This window comes from Amphiprion ocellaris, chromosome 13, assembly GCF_022539595.1.
Source record: "Amphiprion ocellaris isolate individual 3 ecotype Okinawa chromosome 13, ASM2253959v1, whole genome shotgun sequence".
Taxonomy (NCBI): domain Eukaryota; kingdom Metazoa; phylum Chordata; class Actinopteri; family Pomacentridae; genus Amphiprion; species Amphiprion ocellaris.
The window spans coordinates 18044474-18068791 of record NC_072778.1 but is presented as its reverse complement, the minus strand read 5'-3'; the positions used below and the strand labels follow the sequence as shown (position 1 = coordinate 18068791).

General features: G+C 38.4%; 2 protein-coding genes and 1 long non-coding RNA gene across 5 annotated transcripts; 1 reads left to right on the top strand and 2 right to left on the bottom strand.

The window, feature by feature from the left end:
• Positions 1–1795: 1795 nt before the first annotated feature.
• LOC111576491 (calcium-binding protein P-like) lies at positions 1796–3222 on the bottom strand. The gene is made up of 5 exons (XM_023282192.2): positions 3122–3222; positions 2985–3040; positions 2643–2906; positions 1957–2531; positions 1796–1868 (listed from the first exon to the last, which is right to left on the bottom strand). The coding sequence occupies exons 1-4, from the start codon at positions 3145–3147 to the stop codon at positions 1957–1959; spliced, it is 921 nt and encodes a 306-aa protein (XP_023137960.1). The 5' UTR covers positions 3148–3222; the 3' UTR covers positions 1796–1868.
• A 2195-nt stretch (positions 3223–5417) lies between these two features.
• On the top strand, positions 5418–23383 carry slc43a3b (solute carrier family 43 member 3b). Of its 3 annotated transcripts, none has more exons than XM_035953706.2 (13): positions 5418–5552; positions 11351–11636; positions 11811–11940; positions 13565–13611; positions 13739–13815; positions 14540–14632; positions 14739–14878; positions 16445–16554; positions 16703–16846; positions 17235–17342; positions 19305–19491; positions 20520–20643; positions 20752–23383. In XM_035953706.2, exons 2-13 carry the CDS (start codon positions 11450–11452, stop codon positions 20881–20883), a joined length of 1479 nt encoding a protein of 492 aa, XP_035809599.2. In that variant the 5' UTR covers positions 5418–5552; positions 11351–11449; the 3' UTR covers positions 20884–23383. The 3 variants fall into 3 exon arrangements, with proteins under 3 accessions (XP_035809599.2, XP_035809600.2, XP_023137959.2); XM_035953707.2 differs by lacking the exon at positions 5418–5552 and adding an exon at positions 10791–11003 and having other exon boundaries at positions 13565–13607; positions 13735–13815; XM_023282191.3 differs by lacking the exon at positions 5418–5552 and adding an exon at positions 10794–11003.
• Positions 14824–16832, bottom strand: LOC118471138 (uncharacterized). Its single transcript, XR_004848364.2, has 3 exons — positions 16620–16832; positions 16381–16450; positions 14824–14927 (listed from the first exon to the last, which is right to left on the bottom strand). It is a non-coding gene; the product is annotated as an uncharacterized LOC118471138 (long non-coding RNA).
• Positions 23384–24318: the final 935 nt, after the last annotated feature.

Sequence of the window (24318 nt, the reverse complement as noted above, 5' to 3'; positions counted from 1 at the left end):
TTTAAAAATAAAGGTCTATCTTTATTTCCACTCTGTCATTATCTTCTCCTGCACCCCCCACATCCTTCTCTCCTCCTCCCTACTGTCTATGTCTTGGGGACTATAAATATGTCAGCGCCTTCTTGTGTATCTCAGACTCACGGCTCGAATCACTAAAGCACAACTGTTGCGCCTCGGACGTTTGTGACACCAGAGGGTCTGGAGATACTGAACGTTGAAAACAAAGCAGGAGTTGAGCTATTTGCAATTCTGAATGGTAGTTCTAAAAGATAATCTCAAATTGTTTTTACTTTTAGTGACATGCAAGTCTCATTCTCACTTATCCAAGGATGTTTGTGTCTCTATTTAAACCGATCATGTTGTGGGGTCATAAATCTTTTCTTACAGTCAAATTGTGTGCACTTCATTTGCTATTTTAGGACTAAAAGCAAGTCACCGTAGCATATATCATTACCTTTTAAGGCTGAAGGCTTCATTTAAGGTAAACGGGTAAATGTTGGGTTCAGGAATGTCGTAGCCATTGTTATGGTTAGAGAGGTCTCCAGGAAATGAAAGAAAATCAGTGTAATGTCCTTTGAAGTGATCATGTGTCCAAAACGGAGGCTTTCTTGGATACCTTGTTCTATATTGATTGTGGTGAACCATGTCTCCTTTTGTCTCCTACATCTGAACTAGTGACATAACAGTGGCAGCATCCTGTTATGAGATGTTTTTCATAGTACCACATAGAAAAGCACATAGTTTTTGTAGATCAGACACGGATGAGACAGAAAAATGTTAATTTGTTATGAATCAATATTAGTGATATTCTCATGATAGTCCAACATACTGATCACAAAACTCTAGAGATTTCTCTTTGACCTTTAAGTGATTTATATTCATCCAGTGGCTAAATGTGAACTGGATTTGCTTAACAGTGCATAATGTCAGTTGATAGAATAGTTTTTATATCAGAATAAATTGATACATTTTGGAAAAAAAAAACTGTGTTGTGCTAACATTTAACATTTTAATATCAGTGTCATTTGGAAACTGGTTTCCCCTAGAACTTACAGTATGAATTTCCATCCTTGGAGTCAGATGCATTAAGACTTGCAGGCAGTTTGAGAAATATTTAACTTATATGCACCATTTACTGGCTTCGGTGCAGCTCATGTTTCTTCGTTTGCACCAACATGTTTAAATTGTGTTGCGTCGTTTTGCCTTATTACTTTATCTCAAGACAATAGATCCCTGTAGTTTTTGGTCCAGACACTACCCAGTTATTTTGATAGTTTAGTATAATCCATAATTTAGCCAAAGTGTTTCTAATGCCAGAGGTAACAGGTTTAAGCTGCAGAGCACACAGCTTTATTTGATCAGGTTACCAGTCTTTAACATGCAGTAATACCATGCTCAACAGTAGTATTCAGTACTGTCCAGTACTTATCTGAGAAAAAAAATAAAATAAAATTGGGGGAAAAAAACAAAAAAAAAACAAAACAAAAAAAAAAAACCCACAGCTTTTAAGATTCAGCGCAAACAGTGCACTCCATATAGATCTTGTACAATTTCACAATACAGTCTCTGAAACTAAAAATCCACTTCGTTGAGCAAACAAAGAAAGCTTAAGCATTTTAGTTTCACTTTCAGTGTCAAGTCCTTAACCATAAGGCACAAATAAGGCCAAGTTACAGGACAGATGTGCATGAAGTCATCTACGTTTTAAAGCAACAGTCCCATTACAGTTTGACCCCAAGAAATGTGGATTTTGAATTATTTTCAGAAGCACCCAGAGTAACAAATCTAAAAGCAATAGTATTTATAAGGTTTATTAAATGGCTGAAATGCATGTTTATGCCGTTGACATTCACCGCTTAGTATCCAGCCTGAAAGACAAGAGCGCAACATTAGTCCAAGTTACATGATGTAGATGATTGTAGATCAATTATAAATAAAAACATTTTGCAAACATACCTATGCATAGACTCTGTGGGCAGAAGAGGGTTGCCCAGCCCCACCTGGTCTATAACCAGGCAAATTCACAGGGGGTCTGGAGTCTCTGAAGCCCTGGGGACCTGGGAAGGTTGCTACCTGCTGGCCAGGAGGGGGAGAAGGGAGAGCGTGTTCTTTCAAGTAGTGATTGTCTTGCCAGAAGTCTCGGCCCTGCTCGTAGTTCTGGCTGAAGTGACTGACTGTGCCAGGTGGGTACTGGCCGGTCAGGAACCTGTAGTCATAGTAGGGATAAGGATGACCAAAGAATCCCCCAAGGTCAACGGGTGGAAAGGGATAAGAAGGGTATCCAGGGCCAAGAGGCACATCGAAAGGGTGGCCAGTTGGGTAGCCCATTTCTTCCCTCTCCGACTGGCTCGCCCCATTTTCAGCGTTTCTCTCAAAATGGGATAGCTCTCCCGCCTGGTACGATAGTTCGGGCAGTGGAGGTAAAATCACACTCGTCTCACCAGGTCTACTGGATCCAAGGTCACCAGTGGCAGCTGACGCGCCTTGACTTCCAGAGGATAAACTGGGAGGTTTTACAAGCCAATCCACTTCTGAACAAGAGCAAGGCAGAGAAATAGCATTAAAATCATACGCAATTATTTTGATTGCCCATCAAATTTTAAGTTACCGATTGTAGAACTGTGCATTATTAGAGTTGTTACCAGGCGGAGGAGGACCACCAGACTGTGTAGAGCTGACGGAGTATCCCGGCTGGCCAGGTCTAGAACTGGAGCCGGCTGATCCCGCTGCCTCGCTCTGAACAGCAGGCTGAGAGTAACTAGCATCTGGGGGGGAGGCATCTCTAGAGGGAGCAATGATGGGTGCAGCAAGTCCACCTGGGTAATAGGCATGATGCACTCCCAGGTTAGACGGAAAATTAGCAGCATTCAAGCCGCTGCCGCTTTGGGGAGGACTAGGATTTTGGCCTAGGCACAAGAGGACACAAGTTAGTCAGAAGATTCAACTACACAGTCAGTGTTTTCGAGGAGCAGATGACAGCCCACCTTTCTTAACAGGAACACAGCATATATCCGCAATCAGCACAACAAAAAGGGAAACCCTGAAACACAAGACACCAGGATCAGCAGGGATTTTCTACGCTCCACCAAACAGGCCATTTCAAAGCCAGATTGTGACATACCCCAAGAAGAACCGTGCAGTCGTCATTGTGAAGACCAGCGGTAGAGTTAGTGTTGACAGTGATGGGGAATAAATGTTGCCAGAGACTTTTTCTGGCCAATCAAAGCTTAACAGGTTAACAACACACACCTGCTGGTGAGAGATTCATAGGAAAGGTGGATCAAGCTTCAACAATTACTTTTAATGAAATCCAGGTGCAGAGTTGTTGGCTTCCTCTAATAATCTCAGTTTGTCTAGCTGCAGACGTTCACTTGGGTTTGTTCATTTTCTTGTCAACTGGCTAGATATTTTTCATTTTGTGGAACTCTAATGCAGTTTGATTCACCCTTAAATCCATTCAATAATAGTCTCATTGTTTTTTTGTATTTTTTTTGCTGGCCTTTGTTCTGAAGTGTGTTATGCTTGGATCACAGTATTGCCCGGTTTGTAGGCTGTTTGGCTGCTTTCTATTATGGAGAAAAAAATTCATTACATGTTGAAGAGATTTGGGGAAACTGTACTTTAATGGACAACATAGGGTAATGGAGATCCTAAAAGAGATTCTCATACACAATTTGTCAGTTCCAACATTGTACAGTCACTGTGGCTAAGTACCATTACACTGCTTAAGATTCATTTTCATTGCTTTCTAATAATAATAATAATAATAATAATAATAATAATAATAATAATAATAATAATAAAATATAATGACAATAAACTTTATTTCTGTTACATCATTGAAAAAACAAAAACTGCAGGAAAGAGAAGGTACAAAGTTAATGAACTGCAATAGTGTGATGTAAATGCAAGGAGTGGAAAAGAGAACGTTACTAAGGGATGTTTCAGATGGGGGTTTTTTTTGTTTGTTTTTTAACCTGATCCAGACCTAAGAAGAATAATTTTTTTTTTTTTAGATGAAAGTTTTAGACCTAATCGTGACGAGAGGGAATCTCTACTAGAACATATCATTCATTCACAAACTTACATCAGTAGCTTCTATCTGCAGCCTCACTAATCTTATACGTTTCTATGATATTATTTTTTCATGAAGCTCTTAACAACTTAATACTATATGCTGTGAATAACTTTAAGTCAGTGGTATGAGAAGTGTTCACTACATTTAGGCTTCTTTAGTGAAACAGTAGAACTGCAACAGACTGGAAAAAATGCCCCTCTCAAAACAAGAAAAAAAAACTTATTTCAAAGAACTTTTACCTTGAAAAATCTGCCAATAGAACAAGTGAAAAATGGCTTGGTAAGATTTCTTGAAAGAAGATATGATATTTAGAATATTGAGATCTTAAAATTAGCTGGGAAAACTTAGTTTAAGGTATATTTTACCAGGATTGTCAAGTTTAGGTGTCTTAAAATAAGCCATACATGAAAAAAAACAGTAGTTTTTCACTCAAAAATAGATTTTTGCTTTCATGTAACCTCCTAATTTGAGATTTATTAAACTTATTTTGAGTTTTCTTGTAAAATACAACTCAAAACAAGATAATTTCAAGATTGTTTGACTTAACAAGATATTTAAGATGCATTGTCTTAAATCAAGTCCCTCCATCTTGCTGAAATGTCACTTGTTAAGTGAAGTTATCTTAAATCAAGTGGGATGAGTTATTTTGACTAAAAATAAGACAAATAGACTTGGTAAGATTTTGAGTTTTTGCAGTGACATATTCTCCATTGCAACAAGAAGTCCTGTTTTTAGATTTTTAGCAGAATACACCAGCAAAAAAAAGTAGCATCTTAAATTTTGAAGTTACTTATTATCTTTAATTTTTGTTCTTATATCATTTCATTAGTACCACTGATTTACACATGTGTTTTATCACTGAGGTGAGGCTAATGTGGAATAGGCAGCTTTGACTTTATGGGCTGATTTTTAGGCTCATCAGATGTTACATTACTTTTTCTTATAAAATGTGCATATTCTCACTTACACAATGCAGTTCTATTTTTTCGTCACACGATGGCGCCAACAGACTAAACACCAAGTGTAGTCGCATTTTTACAGAGGCTACTTTGTCTTTTTTATTTACTAAGAGCTGCAAAGGTGTTTTGTTTTTAATTTTCTTTTGCTAATATGGTGCTTCAAACTTGAAAAAAACACCATCAAATGTAGCTTGTGAATCAATTTAAATCTACTCAGGGAAAATTAATATTATTCTTATTATATTAATTAAGTTATTTTAATAACAAACAACAACAACAACAACAAAAAAACTTAAACCCGAAGTTTAGAGTTGAAATCCAAAGATTTCTTCAACTATTTGTTTATTTTCTCATTCATTTCTTTTTCCCAGTGGGGCATTTGGACCTGGAGGCAGCAGAGGGCAGGGATGGGAGCAGCGATCCTCTGTGTGGTTCCTCACGTCTCACTGCTCATAGGACGAACCATGTGCGGGTTTTATGGACGGTGGCATCTCGGCAGGACATCACGGCATCACGTAAGTGCACATCCTCCCGTGCAAACACATCAGGAAACACATCAGAAGCTCTTCTTCTTCTGTGTGATCTGATGCACGGCTCTGGTGAAGGTGAACGCGTGGCTCAGTTCAGTCAGTGAGCATCCAGACTGGAGGCTTTTAAACGCTGAGTCAGACCATCATGCAACGCTTACATACATCTAGGTCCTCCTTTATGTCAACTGTACACCCGCAGAAATGTTCTCAAGCTGATTAGTTTAAATCTAAACTACAGAACCTTAAATTTTGCATGCTTTCTTTTCTTAAAGGATAGATTCATGTTTTTTCAGGTCATCCATTTGTGAGTATTTGCAGCTTTTCTTGCTGCAATCATTCTGCTTCAGTATCAGTGATGAGGGACAAAATCCACAGCCATGACACTGTGTAAAAACCTGTTCCAAAGTTCAGCTGAAGATAATATGAAGCCCCAGCAGTTGGTAGCAGATGAATTAGTGGTTGTAGTCTTGTCTTATTGTTTGAGTGCAAACCAGCAAGGGGAGATGTACTGAAAATACCATAAGTCGGAAAGTTCTGAAATGATGATGAAAGTACATCCTTAAACCATTAAAGGCATTTTCTTGATTTACCAGAAATTGATTTAGAGGATTTTGTTGCACTGATTTTTGCTAGTCTTTCCAAAGTCACAGGGAAAGATCTGCCACATTTAATGTTTGACAGTAGATCTTGAAACAGTAAGAATGTACACTAAGCCTGTTTGCATCCATAGCAGGGTTTACTAACACCATTTATCTATTCATTTATTAAATGTCCAGTGTTATGGATGGTCAGTTCAAATAAGGCCAGATGATCAGCTTACATTCAGCCATGAAAACTGCTTTGTTGTTGCTGAGCCTGTATGTTCACATCCTTTACAACTTTGGGTCACAAGAATGGTTTAATGTCCTGATATTTTAAAATAAAATAAAGATATGCACCCTCAAACCACATTAAAACTGAAAATCAGCTGAAACAGCATAGTCAGCTGTGTCACTGTAGAAACTTGCTGCTCCTGAACACCCTGAACTTAAATATTAACCAGGGCTATGTTTAATCTCAGCTAAGGTCTGATGGACATTGATTTTTCCTTGCCTGCACCTCCCCTTTAGCTCAATTCAGTGAAACTAAATTGATTCCTATTTTTTCCTATATCCGTTTTGCACAAGGGTTCAGTTAAAACGTTTTTTTGTGTTCAATGGAGAAACAGACGATCCACCCAGATAGCTATACACACCACAACTGTGCAGCATATGCACATCATGCTACATTTCAAACATGTACACTACTAGAGCACTGTTATTACAACAGTCCTCATATTGTGTTTATGATCTCATAAGTCATATGCAGCACTTCATCTTTACCTTCATCTTCTACCTCAGCCTTTTTCGAAAGAAGAAGTAGTGAGTGTGATGGAGAAAGAGAGTCCCGTGGTTTCTCTCTATTTTGGCTTCATTTTTAAAGAAATATCAAAATGATGACATTTGCCGTCCAAAAAGTTGCTGATGTTGGCACTTCTGCTGTCAGCACGAATGAACAGAGTGTTTCAAAGCTGGTTGTGCAAGTGCAGAAACACACAAACACGTGTTTCAGTCACTTCATTTCTGTACAGCGTGAGTAATACAAGAAGACAAACACACACATTTGCCCTTTTATATGAGGGGTCCTATTGATGTAATGCATTCTTTAGCCTCTGACCCCATCAGCCAACATTATAACTACATGACTAACCTGTTACAGATATCCAAGGCTGAGTCACTAACCAGGCAAGCTGTAAATCTCCAAAACCCTCAAGGGCCCTTAAAAATTCCAGCATCACTTGTATAAAGCACAATATTAACTGAAACGATAAAGTGGGTTCTGCTTTATTATCTGATTTTGCGATGAAGAGCATTTTTGTGCCAAAATCAAACTTTTAAGGAGGTGGGAGGTGGGTAGCTTAGCTTAGCACAAAAACAGCTATTCACCACTTTACAAGGGGATCCCAGGATGTCACTGCTCCTGGCCGACAACTAGTCCCTCCTGTAAAACAGCAAATGTTTTTACGCATCTGGTTTGCATAGATGGAAAAAAGAGAGATATATAACATGTTAATTAAGAAGCTTCAGAGATGATTTTTTAAAAAAATCTACTGGCAGAACCAGGTCGGCTGGTGCCCTCTGTTAATAGTCTTTATACTAAGCTGAGCTAACCAGCTGCTGCTCCATTAACAAATTTCCTAGAGAAAGGAGTGTGGTCTCAATCTTCTTGTTTTCAAAGCCAAATTGGTGAACATGTCATACCATGTGAGGTGAGGGGAATAAAACCTAGGGCACATTTGACACAACAATCTCCACACAAGGTCAGCCAACACTAATTAATCAGTGCCATGCGTTAATACTCATGTATGATCATGTAGGAATCTATCTATCTTTAATACCAAAAAGTAAGATTTTTGGAGTGACTTACCCAAACTTGCATGGTGACAGCTTCACATATGGACACAGCAGCAGATAGCAAATAATTGCAATAATTATATTCACGTTCGTCTAAAAGTTGGGTTAGTGTATAACTTTTAATTTATGAATCAACCACCAGCAGTATTAGTAGTTTGTGGACAATAATCCAGGTTTGAGGAATAAACCTCATTAGACTACAGCTACACAGATATGTTATGAAGATTAAATCAATGTTGGTTTTGTGCAAAATAACAAACAAAATACCATTTTTCATTTGAACTCTAGTAGCTCTGGAAGTCATGTGTTTCAGGACCTCCATTGAACTTTAAGTTAGTATGTTGAAGTTACTCATACACACATCTAGATGTCGGGGTGTGATGTGTCTGTCAACATGTTCAGCAGTTTCAGGAAGTGCATACCAGCTTGTTTGCGTGCCACAGAGTACTTGATGTAAATAGAGCAGGGTCTTGTGATGACAGGATGATAGCAGTTTACAATACATTCTGAGGTCAGTGGTTTTATAGTAAAACCTACAGCAGTGATTTGCATCTCTGCCCTCAGCTGCTCCAGCCTCTTCTTCAACCTCCTTCAGCTGCTGGATCCCACAAGTACAAAACGTGACAAGTGCATGAGCCCTGAGCATAATGCAAATTATCTTGGCCGACTAATGAAGATTATGTAACCGTCATTCCTCTGATCACTCATCTGCCGTAGCAACAGTGACTTAGCAACAGCCCACTCAGTGCAAATTAGCACATCATTATGTGTTAAAACAGCTGGAAGACTGAATCACTTGGTTCACTTTGTAGTAATGTCACTGTGGCCATTTTACCTCCATCTTTGTTAATTAAATCAAACTAAACAGTATAGAATCCCTCATATCAGCTATTATCTCATCAGTCAAATAGATAATCAATAATAGCTTCCAAAGCCTTATTTTCTGGAGGATGGTGATGCAACAATTTAAAGAATAGTCAGACATTTGAGTAAAAACTATGTAATTACATTTTCTGAATAGGAACCAATCATATATTTGGAATGTGCAATTCATTAAAATCTCTCCTGCCAATGTTTTTCCTAAGTTTATAAAACTAATTGTCACGCTGGTGCATGCGCACCTTTATGAGCTAATGACAAACTATATATATATATATATATATATATATTTTTTTTTTTTTTTTTAAATTTAACCTTTAGTTATACAGGTAATCTCATTGAGACACAGGTCTCCTTCTCAAGAGAAACCTGTCCAAATGTATGTACAATATATATCCATATATTGACAGAGTTGGAGTCTGTGATTCCAGGGAGGGACTGTTGATATTCAGTTGGTTTCTATGTGTCGGATTAACATGCACAGGACACTAGAAAAATATTGTGTTGATCAATTCGAGCCACTTTGTTTCACATTTACAGAGCCAGAGCTGTGAAAAATGAAGAGATATTCACTGAATTTGACAAGATAAAGATAAAGACATAAAGAGACTTTATTGTCATTGTGCAGAAGTACAGAAGAACACGACAATTAGCAGCAGTGCAAATTAGAATAAAAATAGATAAAAAAAATACTCTTAAAAAAATAAAAAGAATCAAAGTACTCTATACAAAGTAAAGTGGTCAGTGTTGATAAAGTGGTCAGGTGTTGAAGTAGAGTTCTTATTGCACAGATGAGCTGGGAGGGGGGAATGTCTGGATGGTGGGGCAATGGGTGGGGGGTGTGATGGTGGCCACAGCTCTGGGGAAGAAGCTGTTTCGCAGTCTGCTGGTTCTTGTGCAGTTTTTACTACACGGGCCAAGTCCATTCTGTTTCCAGCGGTGCAGCTGGAAAACCAGACTGTGCTGCAGTAGCACAGAATGCTCTCAATCATACTCCTGTAGAAGTTAATTGACAATGAATATATCGAATAAAAACCACCTGCTCTTCCTTTAACAGAGAAAAAGTTAAAAATGCCTACTTTCCTTGCTTTGAGTCCGAGCTTTCCTGCCTCTCTTCACTTTTTCTATTTTAGTGGCAGGAATAATCTTAAAAATCAAAAGACATGCCTAAAATCCTTTTTCTAGCTCGACTGATTTACTGTCCTCGACAAGTCAGTCAGCATTACATGTATGTTAAAGTTAACAAAGTTAATTGAGACAGTATATATTTCTACTGTGATGCTTTTGTCACATTGTGTTCGTCCAGCTTGAACACAGCAGGTTCATTTGAACAATCGAAAACATTTGCACACTCCACAAACATTCCAAGAAAAGACTCTTTGTCAGACAGTAAAACACACTGCAAGCACTGCACCAGTTTCCAGTATGATGACCTCATTTCCCATCCAGCCATCGCAATAATGTGAACCTCTAAGTATAGTGGCTCTAACTGTCAGGTGTTTTGCTCGAAGGTTAACTCTTGGCCTTGCTGAGGGACCTGACCTCTGATTAAGTGAAAGATCTTGTTTTATGTTTAAAAAATCCCGATACAACCAACGGGTTTCTGTTTTTAACTCTTGTTTATGTCTTCTTCTTATCTTTGTGTAAGAATATGGTTTACTTCTCTGGAGATAAAAGCTAATTGAGTGTTTTCCCTCTGAAGAAGCCTACAGCATCCTTTTCAACATTGCTCTGTTCATATGGACCAGTTGTGACACACAAGGCCAGAATCCACACGGCACTCACCAAGGCTTTTTGGGTTTTTTTTTTCTGCGAGTCACATGACTTCTTCACGCAGCCGGCGCTCCCAGCATCCGCATCTGGATTACGTCTCACAGCTTCTGTGGCTCTGCAGTCTGGCTTGCTGGGAATGCAGGGCTGTTTATTTTGTGCAGTCACCAGCACTCCAAGCTGATGGTTTTTTTTCTGCTGCACAGCTAAGAAAGAGTGACTGAGAAAGGGAAAAGCACTGGTGACGGTTAGGAGGGAGGGAAACGGAGAAGAAGAGGAAGGAAGAGCTGGTCTATATAAAGCAGAGAGGTGTGGTTTGTTAGAGCGTTTTGGGGAGATCTTCTGAGGCTGAACTGTGAGTACTAGATAGTAGTGAGCTGGGTAACTTTGCAACTTAACAACATGCAGTTTGTTTCTGCAGGATTTTCCCTTTGTAGGAGGAGAAGAGTATATATTTACGTATTTAATTTGCAGCCTTCTGTAGGTAAAATGTGAGTTTTGTGATTAGCAGTGACTAAGTAAAAGAAAAGAGGAGTGACCTAGTGGAATGGATTGGAGCTGGATGTTTTGTGCCCAGATGTTTCCAATCATAGCACTCATGATGAAGATGACTCATTGCTTGATCTTTCACAAACTCCCTAATCCCTTCTAAAGTGTCAAAGAATCAAAAACATTTCATATTTTTATTTGCTTTTCTTGCAGGCAGAGTGACTGAAGCCACTTGTGTGAATGTGTGTGTCCATGCAGGTTGGAATACAGTGTTTGTGAATTGGGTGTGTGTCTGTGTGAGTGTGTGGGACGATGCCGGGGCTTGAGACCAGCTTGGTGGCACGACGCTGCCTCACCTTCGCTACAGGTCTGGTGGAGTGTCTGTGTTTTGCTGGAGCTGTTTTCGGATGGGCTTCCCTTGTCTTTGTGCTCAAACAGGAGGGATACTTCAGCTCTCTGTGCGTCAACGCCACAGGAGTCAATTCAACGCAGGTTCTAGGTCGGTTTCATGTCCTCACCTTCACTACTTACCACCTTTATTTTTTTATTAGTTCAAAAATAGTTAAAATATGAAGATGTTCTTTTATTTTTATCTCCTCTGACCTTTTCTGTCACCTGTTTAACCTCATGTTTCTTCATCTTTCTCTCTTTCTCTGTTGTAATGTGTCTTCAGATTGCAGCAGACAAGATGAGCAGTTCTCACTTGTCTTCACCATTGCATCCTTTATGAATAATTTCCTGACGTTGCCCAACGGTTTCCTCTTTGACCGGTTTGGAACGACAGCGGCTCGACTTTTTGGAATGTGAGTCCAACACCTTCAATTAATCAGGAATCCTCTCACCAGTGTTAATCAGGAGAGAACTAAAAACCCACCAGTCTTATAAACAGAATGAAATGAAAAACATTGCTAAGTAAAGAACAGTAGCAAGACATTGACTGTAGAGATTGTCAGTCCTTTATTCCTTCTCCTTTAGTAAAGGTTCAGTGCATCATCTAATTCTGCACAACATTCAATTTCATTTATACGTTTAACTGAGTAAATTAGATAGCTAGAAGTTCCAAAACAACATTTTAAAATTGTTTTCCTCCGCAGAACAGAGAAAGTGTTTCTTTTCTGTGCAAACAGTGGTCAGGATTTATACCAATCTGCCACAACATTAAAACCACCTGTGAAATATTGTGTGGGTCTCTCTTTGTGCCACCAATCCAGCTCAGATCCATCAGGTCGTGGCCACATGACCTCTGGGGGTGTAATTGTGACTGATGTGTGTCGTGTTTCGATAAAGAAGAAACACACTTAAATACAATAATTATCAGTTTAGATTTTTCCAATTGATGCAGTTCACTTTCAGATCAGAAATGGCGATTTGTACACACTTGGTGCTGACATATGACTCAGAAAATGGCTCAACCATCGAACTGCCTTCTGTCCTCTTTATCATTTCCTGCATCTCGGTGACTCCGCCTGCCTGTGGTGGTTGAGCTAAAGATTCTGTGCAAAGACAGTTTGCTGCAATGTCAGAGATTCCAAAATCTGTTTGCTTACAATAACAGCTGTTTTCTCAAATGGAGAAAGAGAGAGAGACAGAGAGAGAGAAGGGAACAAGTAAGTTGTATTGCTTCAGTTCATTCATGTGAAATGTTGGTGTGCTTGTGGATAAATATACAGTTTTTGCTCCCATGAAGTAAAAGGTCTAAGTTGTAGAGCAAGCAGAGTGAGAAAGGAAGAAAATGCGAACAAAAAAGGAAACATTTCTTGAGGGATGTCAAGTGAAGTAGCTGTGGATTCAGATAGCAGCAGATGCATGACAAGTTTATGTACCACAACCTGACACCTGAACGTGTTTTATGAGCAGAAATTAAAAAAATTATCCTAAAAAATGTGAGTCTGGAAAGAGTGAGAGAATGATTAGGAAATAGGAAGATCAGGACCATCAATCACAACAGGATGAAGGAATGCAAACGATAAATATGTTTGTTTTTTAGTGCAGATGTTCATATTTCAGCACTAAGCTGCCCTCCCCAATGCCTCCAAGTTAATATCTATCACATAGCATAACACCACATACACATACCTGCCCGGTCTGTGGCCCCAGATCTGTCTAAATCCACAATAACAAACTGGCACTAAGGACATGCATATGTTTCTACTAAAAGAGGGCGGTGGGAAAATAAAGACCCAAGGAATGCAAATAGTTGGACAAGAGGCGGCAACTAGAGATGAAGATGGATTTCTGCTTGGGATGAGCCAAGAAAAGGAAATTGAAGTTGGTCAAAAGTTCTTCTGCGTTTGAACTATTGTTGGCTGTGATATTGTTGTGTTAAAAATCCAATTTTTCTTTTAACTGCGGAAAATGTGTTGATTTTTATCAATTTTAAGACCAGTGCTGATTTGTTTTATGGCAATAATTTCTCTCTCCCACCAGATTTCTTTACACCACGGGTACATTGATGGTGGCCTTCTCAACTCCGGGTGAGAAACATTTGCCCATTTACACGTTTTATCCTCTATGTCTCTCTCTCTCTGTTCTTTATTGTCTAATTAAATATCAACAAGACACAGATGTTAAAGCTAATTCACTTCTGTCTTTTTCCATCAGTTCTGCCCAGCCTGCTCTTCCCAGCCCTCTCCCTCCTGGCTGTGGGCGGCATCTTATTTCTGATGACCAACATGCAGGTACTGAAGCAGTCATGTTTGTATTACAGCTGCAATAAAATAATAATGTCACTCTTAATCAAATTTGCTGATTATTCGGTCAATTACTTAATTGATTTCTCTATATGATGCTGAAAAATGCCAACCACAGTTTCCCAAACCTCACAACTGGCATATTTTAATTTCCTCTTTGTCTAGCTAAGAGCCAGAACCCCTCGAACATACAGCTCAGAACCATACAAACAGAGAAATCCATAATTATAATAGTGATATATGGTCTATAATTAACGACCTATCAGTCTGATAAATTTAAAAATGTATAAATATCTTTTAAAGTATGGGGATGTGTATTTTTAATCTCTTTCTAAAGGCCTGCACATGTGCTCTCATCCATGACCCACTTTTTTAGGGTCATGCTCTGAGAATAACTGATATAAGAGCTTCTTTTGGAGGCTTATTTTCATTATTCCCATTGTTCTCCTAATTAAAAACATTCAGATCTGTCATTACTGTTGACTTCTGGACTTTTCTCAGATTGAGTTCATGATTATGTGGCAAGAAAAACAGAAGTCCTTCCAGGGGAAACCATAATGTTTAATGAATTTGAACAGTGTAGAGTCTTAACCACCTTAAACTGAATCTAATTTTCACTGTAACTGAAAGAAAGGTTGCAGTAAATGCATCAATATCCAGACAGAATTTCAAAGAAAAACAATTTCGATCTCCTCAAATCTCTCTCCTGAAGGTAGGAAACCTGTTCGGGTCACGTCGCTCCACCATCATCACTCTCTACAACGGGGCCTTTGACTCCTCCTCAGCACTCTTCCTGGTAATCAAGGTAACCAACATTCACACAGTGCTCCCATTATTAAAATCCACAGGGTATAATGATACAATATAAAGTTCTAATGCAGATCTGCACCTCATCTCATCCTTTCCTGTAGTTGTTATATGAGTCTGGCGTCTCTCTTCGTGCCTCCTTCCTCTTCCTGTCTGCCTGCAGCGGTGTTCACCTGCTCAGGACGTTCTTCCTGCTGCCCAGAAACTTCATCCCCTACCCGCTGCCTGATCGCTACACGTACGGGTAGGAATCTCAGACAGACCGCACCGACACCAACGCCTGCTTTACATGACTAAGAAGTACAACAAGTGCAATGTAAAAGGGAAAAAAACTGCCATAAACTACAAATACAATAACAGATTTCCACATAGAAGAATAAAAACACAATGCCTGGGAAATAAATTTCAGTATCAGACAAATATTGAATATAGGAATAATGCAGAAAGATTTTTATACGCAACAGGAATAAATAACTGAGCAGAAGAGTCCTTTACTGAAATCCTACCTTCTTAGCCTTTGGTGCATCTCTCATCTCAATCCTTTATTTTCTGTTCTGTGTTATTTCCCACTAGTGTTAATTAATAGAAGCCTAAAATGTGCACTAAATAAATGGCTGAAAAGATATACATTAAGGTAATTGTATTAATTTCTCTTGTAGGTTTTAAAAATATGAATGTAATTACAAAAGTGAGTGAAATTAGATTTTTTTTGAATCTATCACTTTTGTTTTATCTGGTGGTGAGTTAAATTGCAGTAAGAAGATGGCATCCCTGGCATTTGCATGATGTTTAGGAAAAACTACAGGACCAGTGAGTTAGATTTTGTGGCATATAGTTGCTTCTAAGCATGTAGGAGGACCTACAGTGGCTGCTAAAAGGCCCTTTCTACAGCAAGAGTCCATTCTGGGTTACTGTCTAGACATGCTGGTGCAACGTGTTGGCCTTCGTAGAAAAGGAGCCTCTTGGATTCATGGGAAGTTCTCCCTCAGAGCTTTCTGGCCACCGACATGTGGTTAAAGTGGTGAAAGAATCTATTTTTGACCAAACTTTGACCTTTTCTTAAATCTCACCAAGTACGTTTTGTTGTCTACACCTAACAAAAACGTAACTGAAAGGTGAAAAATAAATAAATAAAATACAAAACTGAAAATAGCAAGTCTAAACATAGTAAATCAATACTTGAACACAGGACACACAACCACCACTACTTCACCAGACTTCCTAAAGCCTTTCCTGGCAGAACTCATAATTCAAACTACATAGGTCACAAGGACAATTAATATTACGTTTAAACCATTTTAGGTATAAATAAAACTTATTTTATCTTATTTCTGTTGTAAATTAATAGCATAACAAAACATGACCAGAAAATTTCCAGTGGGAGAATATTGTTCCTATGATGACAGTATGGCATCTAAACCATCAGTCATATGTTCTCTCTTAAATTTGTTGCAAACTTTTACAGCTATGATGAACCTTTTTCAGACTTACACAAAGCAGTGTAGTCTGATGACAAGAAAACATGTTTTGGGTGTAATGAGGCATAAAATATGGGTCAAAACCAACTTCAAACAAAACAAAGCCAAATAACCAGTGAGCTTCAAGACAAAGTCACTCCCTCCTCCACATAAATCACTGTGTGTTGATGAAAAATGCTTGCAACAGCACTAAACTTTTAATTATCCAGAATACATATTCTTTATATCCTGTTGTGTAAATTTTAGACTTGAAAATTAAAATAATTACCAGTAAACTCCTTGAACGCCCTCAGTTTGTTGCTGACCCCGCTGTGGCCTTTGACCTCTGTCAGGTTAACCTGCAGTAAATCAGAGACTGTGAGCTCAGAGGTGGCAGCAAATGGAAATGCACAGACGGCGATAGAGGAAGCGCCGCTCAACAAGGACGTCCCTGTCAAACAAGGTTTGTGTGCAGTTCGTTAAGGCACCAATAAACAACGTGAGCAAAATACAGCAGAATAAACTTACAATATGTCCTAATTCTCTCTATATTTTTCCATCCCTTTCTCTCCACTCTTTTGTGTCCTCTTTGTTTCCCTGGTTTCTCTCAGTGAAGAGTTTCCGTGAGTGTTTGCTGTCCAGGTTCTTTGCGTGGCACCTCCTTTGGTTGTCGGTGATGCAGCTCAGACACTATCTGTTCATCGGCACCCTCAACCCCATGCTGCAGAGGCTGACGGCCGGAGAGTCTTCACTGGGTAAACACATGCAAACACTCCTTCGCCTCTCTGTCTGAGCAACAATAGACATATGTGCCAACCTTCCTTATTAGGTAAACGCTCACCATCCTCCCCCTTAGTTCAATCAATTCTCACCAGTTAGCCTGTGCTTCTACACATAACCTGTCACCAGGGGACGTGAATAAAGAGATGTTTTATTAGCAACGATTGTAGCAATTGTTTTTTTTACATTTGTTTTTCTTTTACATCTTTTATGGCAAACACTAAAATCATATCCTTTAATTCTTTTTTAAATTGCTCAAACTTTTGTGAATACGTTGTCTTTTGGTTCTTACTTGCAATTTTCTAAGATGAGCACATGTATATATGAACTATGCTTTTTTTCTTTGCTTGTGTGTCCCCACAGTGAGCCAGTACACCAATGCCTTTGCTATCACCCAGCTGTGTGGTGTGCTGTGTGCTCCCTGGAACGGCCTCATTATGGACCGACACAAAGGCAAACCTCGCCCTGCAGGTAACACACAGAATAGACTAGAATGGCTTTATTGTCATCATAGATGGGGGCATGACGAAAATATAAATAGCTTCCGCTGGATGGTGCTTTGAAACAAGCAATAAGAAATCAAATATCAACATTAAATAATAAAATCAAATGTACAGATAAAGCAAGACAATGTTAAAAATGACAACATATGCAAAGGAAGGCAGATATATACAATATGGGAGGTAAATGAAATGAAATAAAAACCAATAAAGTAGAATAAATATGGTCAGGAAATTGCATGTAAGCAGCATTTTATTCTGATACTGATGACTATTAAAGCAGACAGGTTAAACTAATTCTGCTTCCTGGTCTCACCTCTGACCTGTCAGGTGTTTGCTTTTCTAATAAATTCCACCATATTCCTAGATATAAGAGCCGCACCATCCAAAGTGGGATGTGTGCCGTCTCTCCAGGTTCGGACCAGGTTTTCCCCTGAAATGTTTCCAATCATCTATGTAGCCCACATTGTTTTCTGGACGCCACCTTGACAGCCAGCAGTTAAATGATGCCATGCAGCTGTTCATGTCAACCGCTGGTCAGATTGGGGAGGGATCCAGAGGTTTTTGTGAATTTATACACCGATTCCACAAGTCAGATGAGGCGTACTTTTAAAATTGGTTTACAACTTGTAAGTAATGGATTTTTTTCATGGTCAGTAAAGCTTTAATTAATCTTTTATAGAAGTGTACAAAGCAATTTGCACGACAACTTCTGGAACATTTAAGTGTTGATGGAGGCCACAGCTGGTGTGATGCCCTTGCAAAAATCTATAGCCCATTATCAGCAGTGCTGCTGGGTCTATTTTTATCTTGTGAGTCTGTTTGTGTGTTTGTGTGTGTCGCCATGTAGGTGTCTGCTGCAACGGGTACTACCTACCACAAAGGCCAGATTTTACCAATGTGATAGCGTCCCAACTGCACAATATGCAGTCAGAATTTTACAGGTGTATGCTTAAGCTTAAAATGAAGGATGCGTTTGAAGATGCCTGTTGTATGACCCCTTAGTCCGGAGGAAATTGCAGTGGAACAATGTGGGCCGAGAGGCCGCTGTGATAGTATGACGCCAAATTTCTATATTTATCCTCCTTATGCTTAAATTTCAAATTAGCTCTTGTATTCATCAAGCCCTGGTCAATGTGCAAATTAATTATTTAGTAAGTGCAAAAGAGCTGCAGAGGCATTCATTAATATTTACATGAGACTACTGTAGGGAACTCTTTCTGAATGATTTTCATTTAAAAAACAGCCTTAGATCTGACTTCTTTTTATTGCATTATTCAGTTTACAGGTGGAAAAATATAAACTTAAAAAATAAAATAAGATAAATCATAAATTGACTGATAAATGCCATGTCTATTGATGGCTTAATAGTCGTCTATACAGGATTAATACATTCTTTGTTCATCATCAATAAGCTCAAATGAGTAGAAAGTAATGCTCCAATGTCAATGTCTTAATTTACATTTGTATTTGTATTTGGTATACATGCTAACTAAAATATTTTATACTTTGAGCAAGAACAAACAAAGTGCATTTAAAGAGATGAAAGATATTTTGATAATAATAAAGAAATAAAGGAAAATATCTACTTAAAATAAGAACATGCAGTATATATTTGCACGTTTAAGGTTGCCAGAGTAAAATAATGGAGGAGAATAAGAAAGTTTTGCAATACATAATATTTTTAAGAGCCCTCAAGACCTGAAGATGATCTTGAAGTTTGAAATACTTAGATTTTTTTCACAGTAGTGGTGCTCTGATAGAAAAATCCTGGATCCTCCAGCATTTTGATAGAATTAAAGCCTGCAGATGAGGCAGTGAGCAGGTGCTGTAGGGCGTCTGTACTCTCTCTGTGGCCAATTTTCATTAGTTTTATTTTTCTGGAGGAACAACTGTTTTCATTTCATTATTTTTATTGTGTGTATCTTACCAGGAGAGAGCGAACAGGAGGCGGACCTGCGGGCTTCGGTGCTTTCTCTCTTCCTGACAGCGCTGCAGTGTTTGCTGTTTTCTGTTTGTGCCTCCACGCCTTACCTGCCGCTTCAGTACCTCACCTTCATCCTGCAGGTGCTCAACCGCTCCTTCCTCTATGGCGGCAACGCAGCCTTCATCAGTGTGGCGTGAGTATCAAACACAGTCACACGGACACACAATGAAACACCTACTTGTGGACGACATGTTTCCGAGACAGGCAGCACACAGACACGTATTTGTACAGTAGATACAGATTTAAGTTCAGTTAATTTATTATCATATCGTGGGATTTAACATTATCCAGAATGCTCATTTGTCTCTCAGTTCTTAAGGTAATAATATACTGTAGAAAACAGGAGGAAAAAAGCAGAGGAATGGTAGAAATAGGTCCAAATGAATGAAAACATTTCCAAAAATGACTTTTAAACTCAGCTAAGATAATAATGATCCAACAATGTGAATAAGTGACAGCCTGGGAGCAAAAGCAGTGTTTCAGAAAGATCAAGTAAATGATGTGAGTACTTCTTCTACCATTGGTTAAAGCACATTATAGGTTATATGTAGGCAGACATGATGTCTTTAAAAATGCTTACCAACTATCAGCTTTACCCTCTTGTTAAGCCTTAATCACTGGATAAACAGTGTGTCAGCGCATTCGTTTACTTGCTATAATGAGGAATCCTGAGTCCCAGTTATCCTTTAAGCGGATGTGCTTATCCCAATTCACATAGTGAGATAATGTTCGAGACCCTCTCATTCATTCACAGAGCAACACAACTCTTTTATGTAGCCATAATGTAATGTGTTTATCAGTATTACGCCAGCAGTATGTTTAATAGAAATAGTAAAAATAATAAATCCTAACAAATGACAACATAAAACAGTTGTGACTGAATTTATTCTGCCCATAAATGTACCATTTAAACAATAAGGTGTTGTGTTGTAGTTTTGAGACAGATATTTTTGTATTTGTGCGTTTTTTATGTTACTTGTCTTTACTGAAAAGTCATTTTTTAAATAATCTTATTGAGGTTTTCTGGTTAAGTAAATATTAAATTTTTAAAAAACTGAAATAAGGGATCAAACTGTAATAAAGTAATGTCATAATTTACTTTTTAAGGAATGTTGTTAATGCTAATCCTTCATCTTTACCTTGTTGTCACTTTGTGTGCAGTTTCCCGTCATGCCACTTTGGGAAGCTGTACGGTTTCATCCTGGCTCTGTCTGCAGTGTTTTCATTGCTGCAGTATCCCTGCTTCGCTCTGGTGAAAGGACCTCTGAATGGAGATCCTTTATATGTGAGCATGTTTCATATACTTTACCTGCTCTAGTCCTCTAGCTCTCTTCATCACCTGATTACCTCATGTATAAACCCCCCTCCTCCTGCTCCCTTCTTGTGTCTGCAGGTGAATGTCGGTCTGACGCTGCTCACCCTGTTGGCCTTCATCCATCCCCTCTCCATCTACCTGCACTGTCGAAGAGTTTCTTCCCAGCGAGCCAAGAGCAAAGCCATCAGTGCCTCATCTCAAAGTCTGTAAAGTGACACCAAAGACTCAGTCTTAAGATTGACCACCAGTGACACTGTTACCTCTTCAGTTTGTTTTATTATTGGTACCCACATGACTGTGCTGTGATGCCATTTCCACAATCAAGGTGGTAAGTTTTTTCTGTTTTCCAGGCTCTGTTTCAACACACTCAACTGAAAATTTTAAAAAAAGACACAACATTGAAGTGCCAATGTAAAAAGAGCGCAAAGTTTAGGAGTTGACAGACACTGAAGCAATTTAAAGATTTTGTAGACTCTTGTTTGCCTGATGTCTTCAATGCACAGACATCAACACACACTCTGTATCTTCTCTGATGATGCTCTCTGAGGCCTTTCAGCAAGATTACTGCAGCTCAGTCTGATTTAATCAGGTGAATCATCAGCTAGTTGAGGATGTTCCACCTCCTCACCCTGAAAACCTTTTTTGGCTGGATGTAGCTGAATCTGAACACACAGATTGTGCTTGTACGTCTTTGCGTTCATCCTGTTGCTTCCTCCAGCGGTGAAATCATCAGAACCTGTGCCAATTCCATTGCCATAACAGAATGAGTACTGTGTTTGAAGATGGGGAGACATGCTTTGCGTCATTAGCTGTTCTTTTATTTTTTCATCCTGCCCATTGTGCTCTTTACATCATTTTCATAATAGTTGATTTTATTTTATTTTTTTTTTGTTCAAACTGCCACCTGGCCTTTCTGTTTGTAGGGGTTACCAGGAGTTTCCATGTCATGGTAAATCGTCCCAGGACAAGTCTTCTCTTGAACATTAATAAGGAAACTTGGCGGTTACTCCATTAGAAGATTCTTGACTTGCTGTCATAAAGGCATTTTTACTCACCATGCAAATTATTTTGAGCTCATTCACAAACTTTTGGTTTCTTTTCATTAGATTTTTGTTGCTTTTAGCCTTATTTGCATCGTCATCGTTTAGCCCTCTATAGTATATAGTCAGTCTAAATGGTACCTGTCAGTCAGCTCTGAGGCATGTTTGAGTTCCTTTGTGCAACATTGAATCAGCACACAGATACCCACAAACATTTTGTATTGTAGTGGTGTCTACTCGAACTCAGAGGAAAGCTGAGTCTTGGCACTTGAATGTAATTTCCACTGATTAATTTAAAGTTGATTTGAAGAACAGAGCCTGGAGAACAAAAAAATGTCCACATACTTACAATCTGGGATGTTTTGCCATTCACTAACTAACATCAAGTGCTTGTAAATGCACGTGAGATTGTAGAGTAGCGTTAAATGTGGTTTCAGGTACAGTCTAGTTGTTTCCACAGCACTGTTTGAGCATGTTAACCACAGAATTGGATGCATCTGTAATATTTAAGAGATTCTGGGATGCAGCTGTAACTGACTGCCCACACGACCCTTTATCTCTTCCATGTTTTCCAAGGTACATTATTTTATTCAATCTGCATTTTTGCTTTCACACGATCTTTTTATTTTTTGTGACAACTTTTGGAGTTCCAGCTGATGTTGACCTGCTCCTCGAAGCATCTCAGTTTTCTTTCTCGTCATGCCAGCTATGCTAATTTTGGTTTCCAGGATTTTGGCGTGTCTTATGTTGCTTGTTTAGTGCAGTCTTACTATTTAACATATTTTTAGGTGGTTTTTTTTTTGTTTTTTGTAATATTAGCAACCTAAAGAGATGTTGCACAAACATGAAAACGTTACATATCATGTTTATATCAGTGCAGAGCTCTTCAAGTTATATCAATATGCTGTATATTTTAATTCTAACAGAAAATATATGAAAATATATGACTGAAAAGGGGACATTTGGGATCAGACTATGATGTATAAAGTGTAATGCAATAACTTCAGCTCATTGCTGGATGTAAAAACTCCTCAGTGAAGCCCCTCTGGTCGTACAAAGATCAGCGGTTCAGTTACTCAGTCCTGCCATCTGCTGGCGTCACAGTGGACCTGTTCATACTAGCATCAACGTTAACCAATGAAAACACCGTGAAGTTTTGTTTGCGTTCAGCTTGTGAAGTCTCAGGTGTTCAGTGTATTTTTGTATTTTTTTAAATGCACTATATCATAACTAATGTTGACATGTAAAGGATTATGAAGGGATTTTTTAAAAATTACCAGTAAGTTTCTCTGTCCAGCTGAGAGTATTTTATGAAGTGCCAAAACTTTGTGGTTTGTAGAAATGGTGTTCTACATATAATAGCAAATCTAAATGTACTATACAAACTTAATTGTGTTGCACCAAATGAAACATATGTTTTGATAACTTTTGTAGTGTAAAGGCATTGATATCCCAAAAAGGCCTGTTCCAGAAACAGTGAATGTAATGTGAAACGGTTATGTACTTGCTGGCAACTGCCACTTGCAGGTGGTGTAGAAAGTGAAACCGTTATCTATTAAGGAGAGAAAAGTTTAAATGAAACATGTCCAGTAAATGTATGACTTAAATACAAACACCCAACTTTACTGTATGTTACATTGAAGTGATAATTAAATGTTAATCCCAGAATACCAACAGTGTTTGACTTACTGAGTCCATGTTTTTGTTGAATGAGTACTTTTGACTGTTTAATGCTTTTAATTCGAATGTACAAGATCTGACACTCAAAATGCAGGGTGAGTATTATTAATTATTTAGTATTTAAAGGAGGAGTTAAACCCCTAGAAAGAAAACAATATGCTGATCTATATAAGTATTCTAAGTAATATATATAGTTTAATATATAAGTATACTGTGAAATATAGAGAGATCTGCCAAAAAAGGCAAATTAAAGGTACACTCCACCAATATTTCACATTCAGATCAGTTTATTTGTCATGGGGAGTAGTACTCATTCTCTGACTGTGACTTTAGAGGATCTTATCAGAGTCTGAAGAAATAATCATGGATCAGAGTTATCTCAGATTGTACTCTAAGACAACAAAGTTTCAATACAAACCAGATGTACTGTATGGCAAAAAAGGGGCATTTAGCAGGTAAGGAGGCTCTAAAGAAACATGCTATTGAGCTGCATCATGAGTCACTGTGGGACTAAATATTAGATCAACATGACCACTTTTACCATTCTCCTTAAATTCAATTTATCAGTGTATTATTCATTTCTGTCGCTGTTCATTTTTACACTTCTGAGAATTGTTACATTTAGTTTCTATCAGATAATACCAAGCATTCTTATTTTATTGCTATTTGATATTAAAAATGTCTGCATTTAGTGTATACATCTGTCCCGCAATGTGTTCTCTCAGTGAAAGGACCTGAGTGTTACACCTCTGAAGAAAGCAGAAACATGCAATAGTCCAAACAGAAGGCAACTGATAAAAGAGACAAATATGAAACTGGGCTGATTCTACAATGTTCCCAAGTTTACAGTTTTAGGAAATCACTACAAATGTGAAAAAGCTGTACCAGGGACTTTGTAATTCCAGAGGGAGCTGTCCTAAACCTG

Coding starts and splice junctions, on each gene's coding strand:
- LOC111576491 (XM_023282192.2), bottom strand. CDS start 3,147: ATGACGACTGCACGGTTCTTCTTGGG. Junction 2,907..2,984: donor CTGTGTTCCTGTTAAGAAAG/GTGGGCTGTCAT, acceptor TCTTGTGCCTAG/GCCAAAATCCTAGTCCTCCC. Junction 2,532..2,642: donor TGGTGGTCCTCCTCCGCCTG/GTAACAACTCTA, acceptor GCTCTTGTTCAG/AAGTGGATTGGCTTGTAAAA.
- slc43a3b (XM_035953706.2), top strand. CDS start 11,450: ATGCCGGGGCTTGAGACCAGCTTGGTGGCACGACGCTGCCTCACCTTC. Junction 11,941..13,564: donor GCGGCTCGACTTTTTGGAAT/GTGAGTCCAACA, acceptor CTCTCCCACCAG/ATTTCTTTACACCACGGGTA. Junction 16,847..17,234: donor GGCCGGAGAGTCTTCACTGG/GTAAACACATGC, acceptor GTGTCCCCACAG/TGAGCCAGTACACCAATGCC.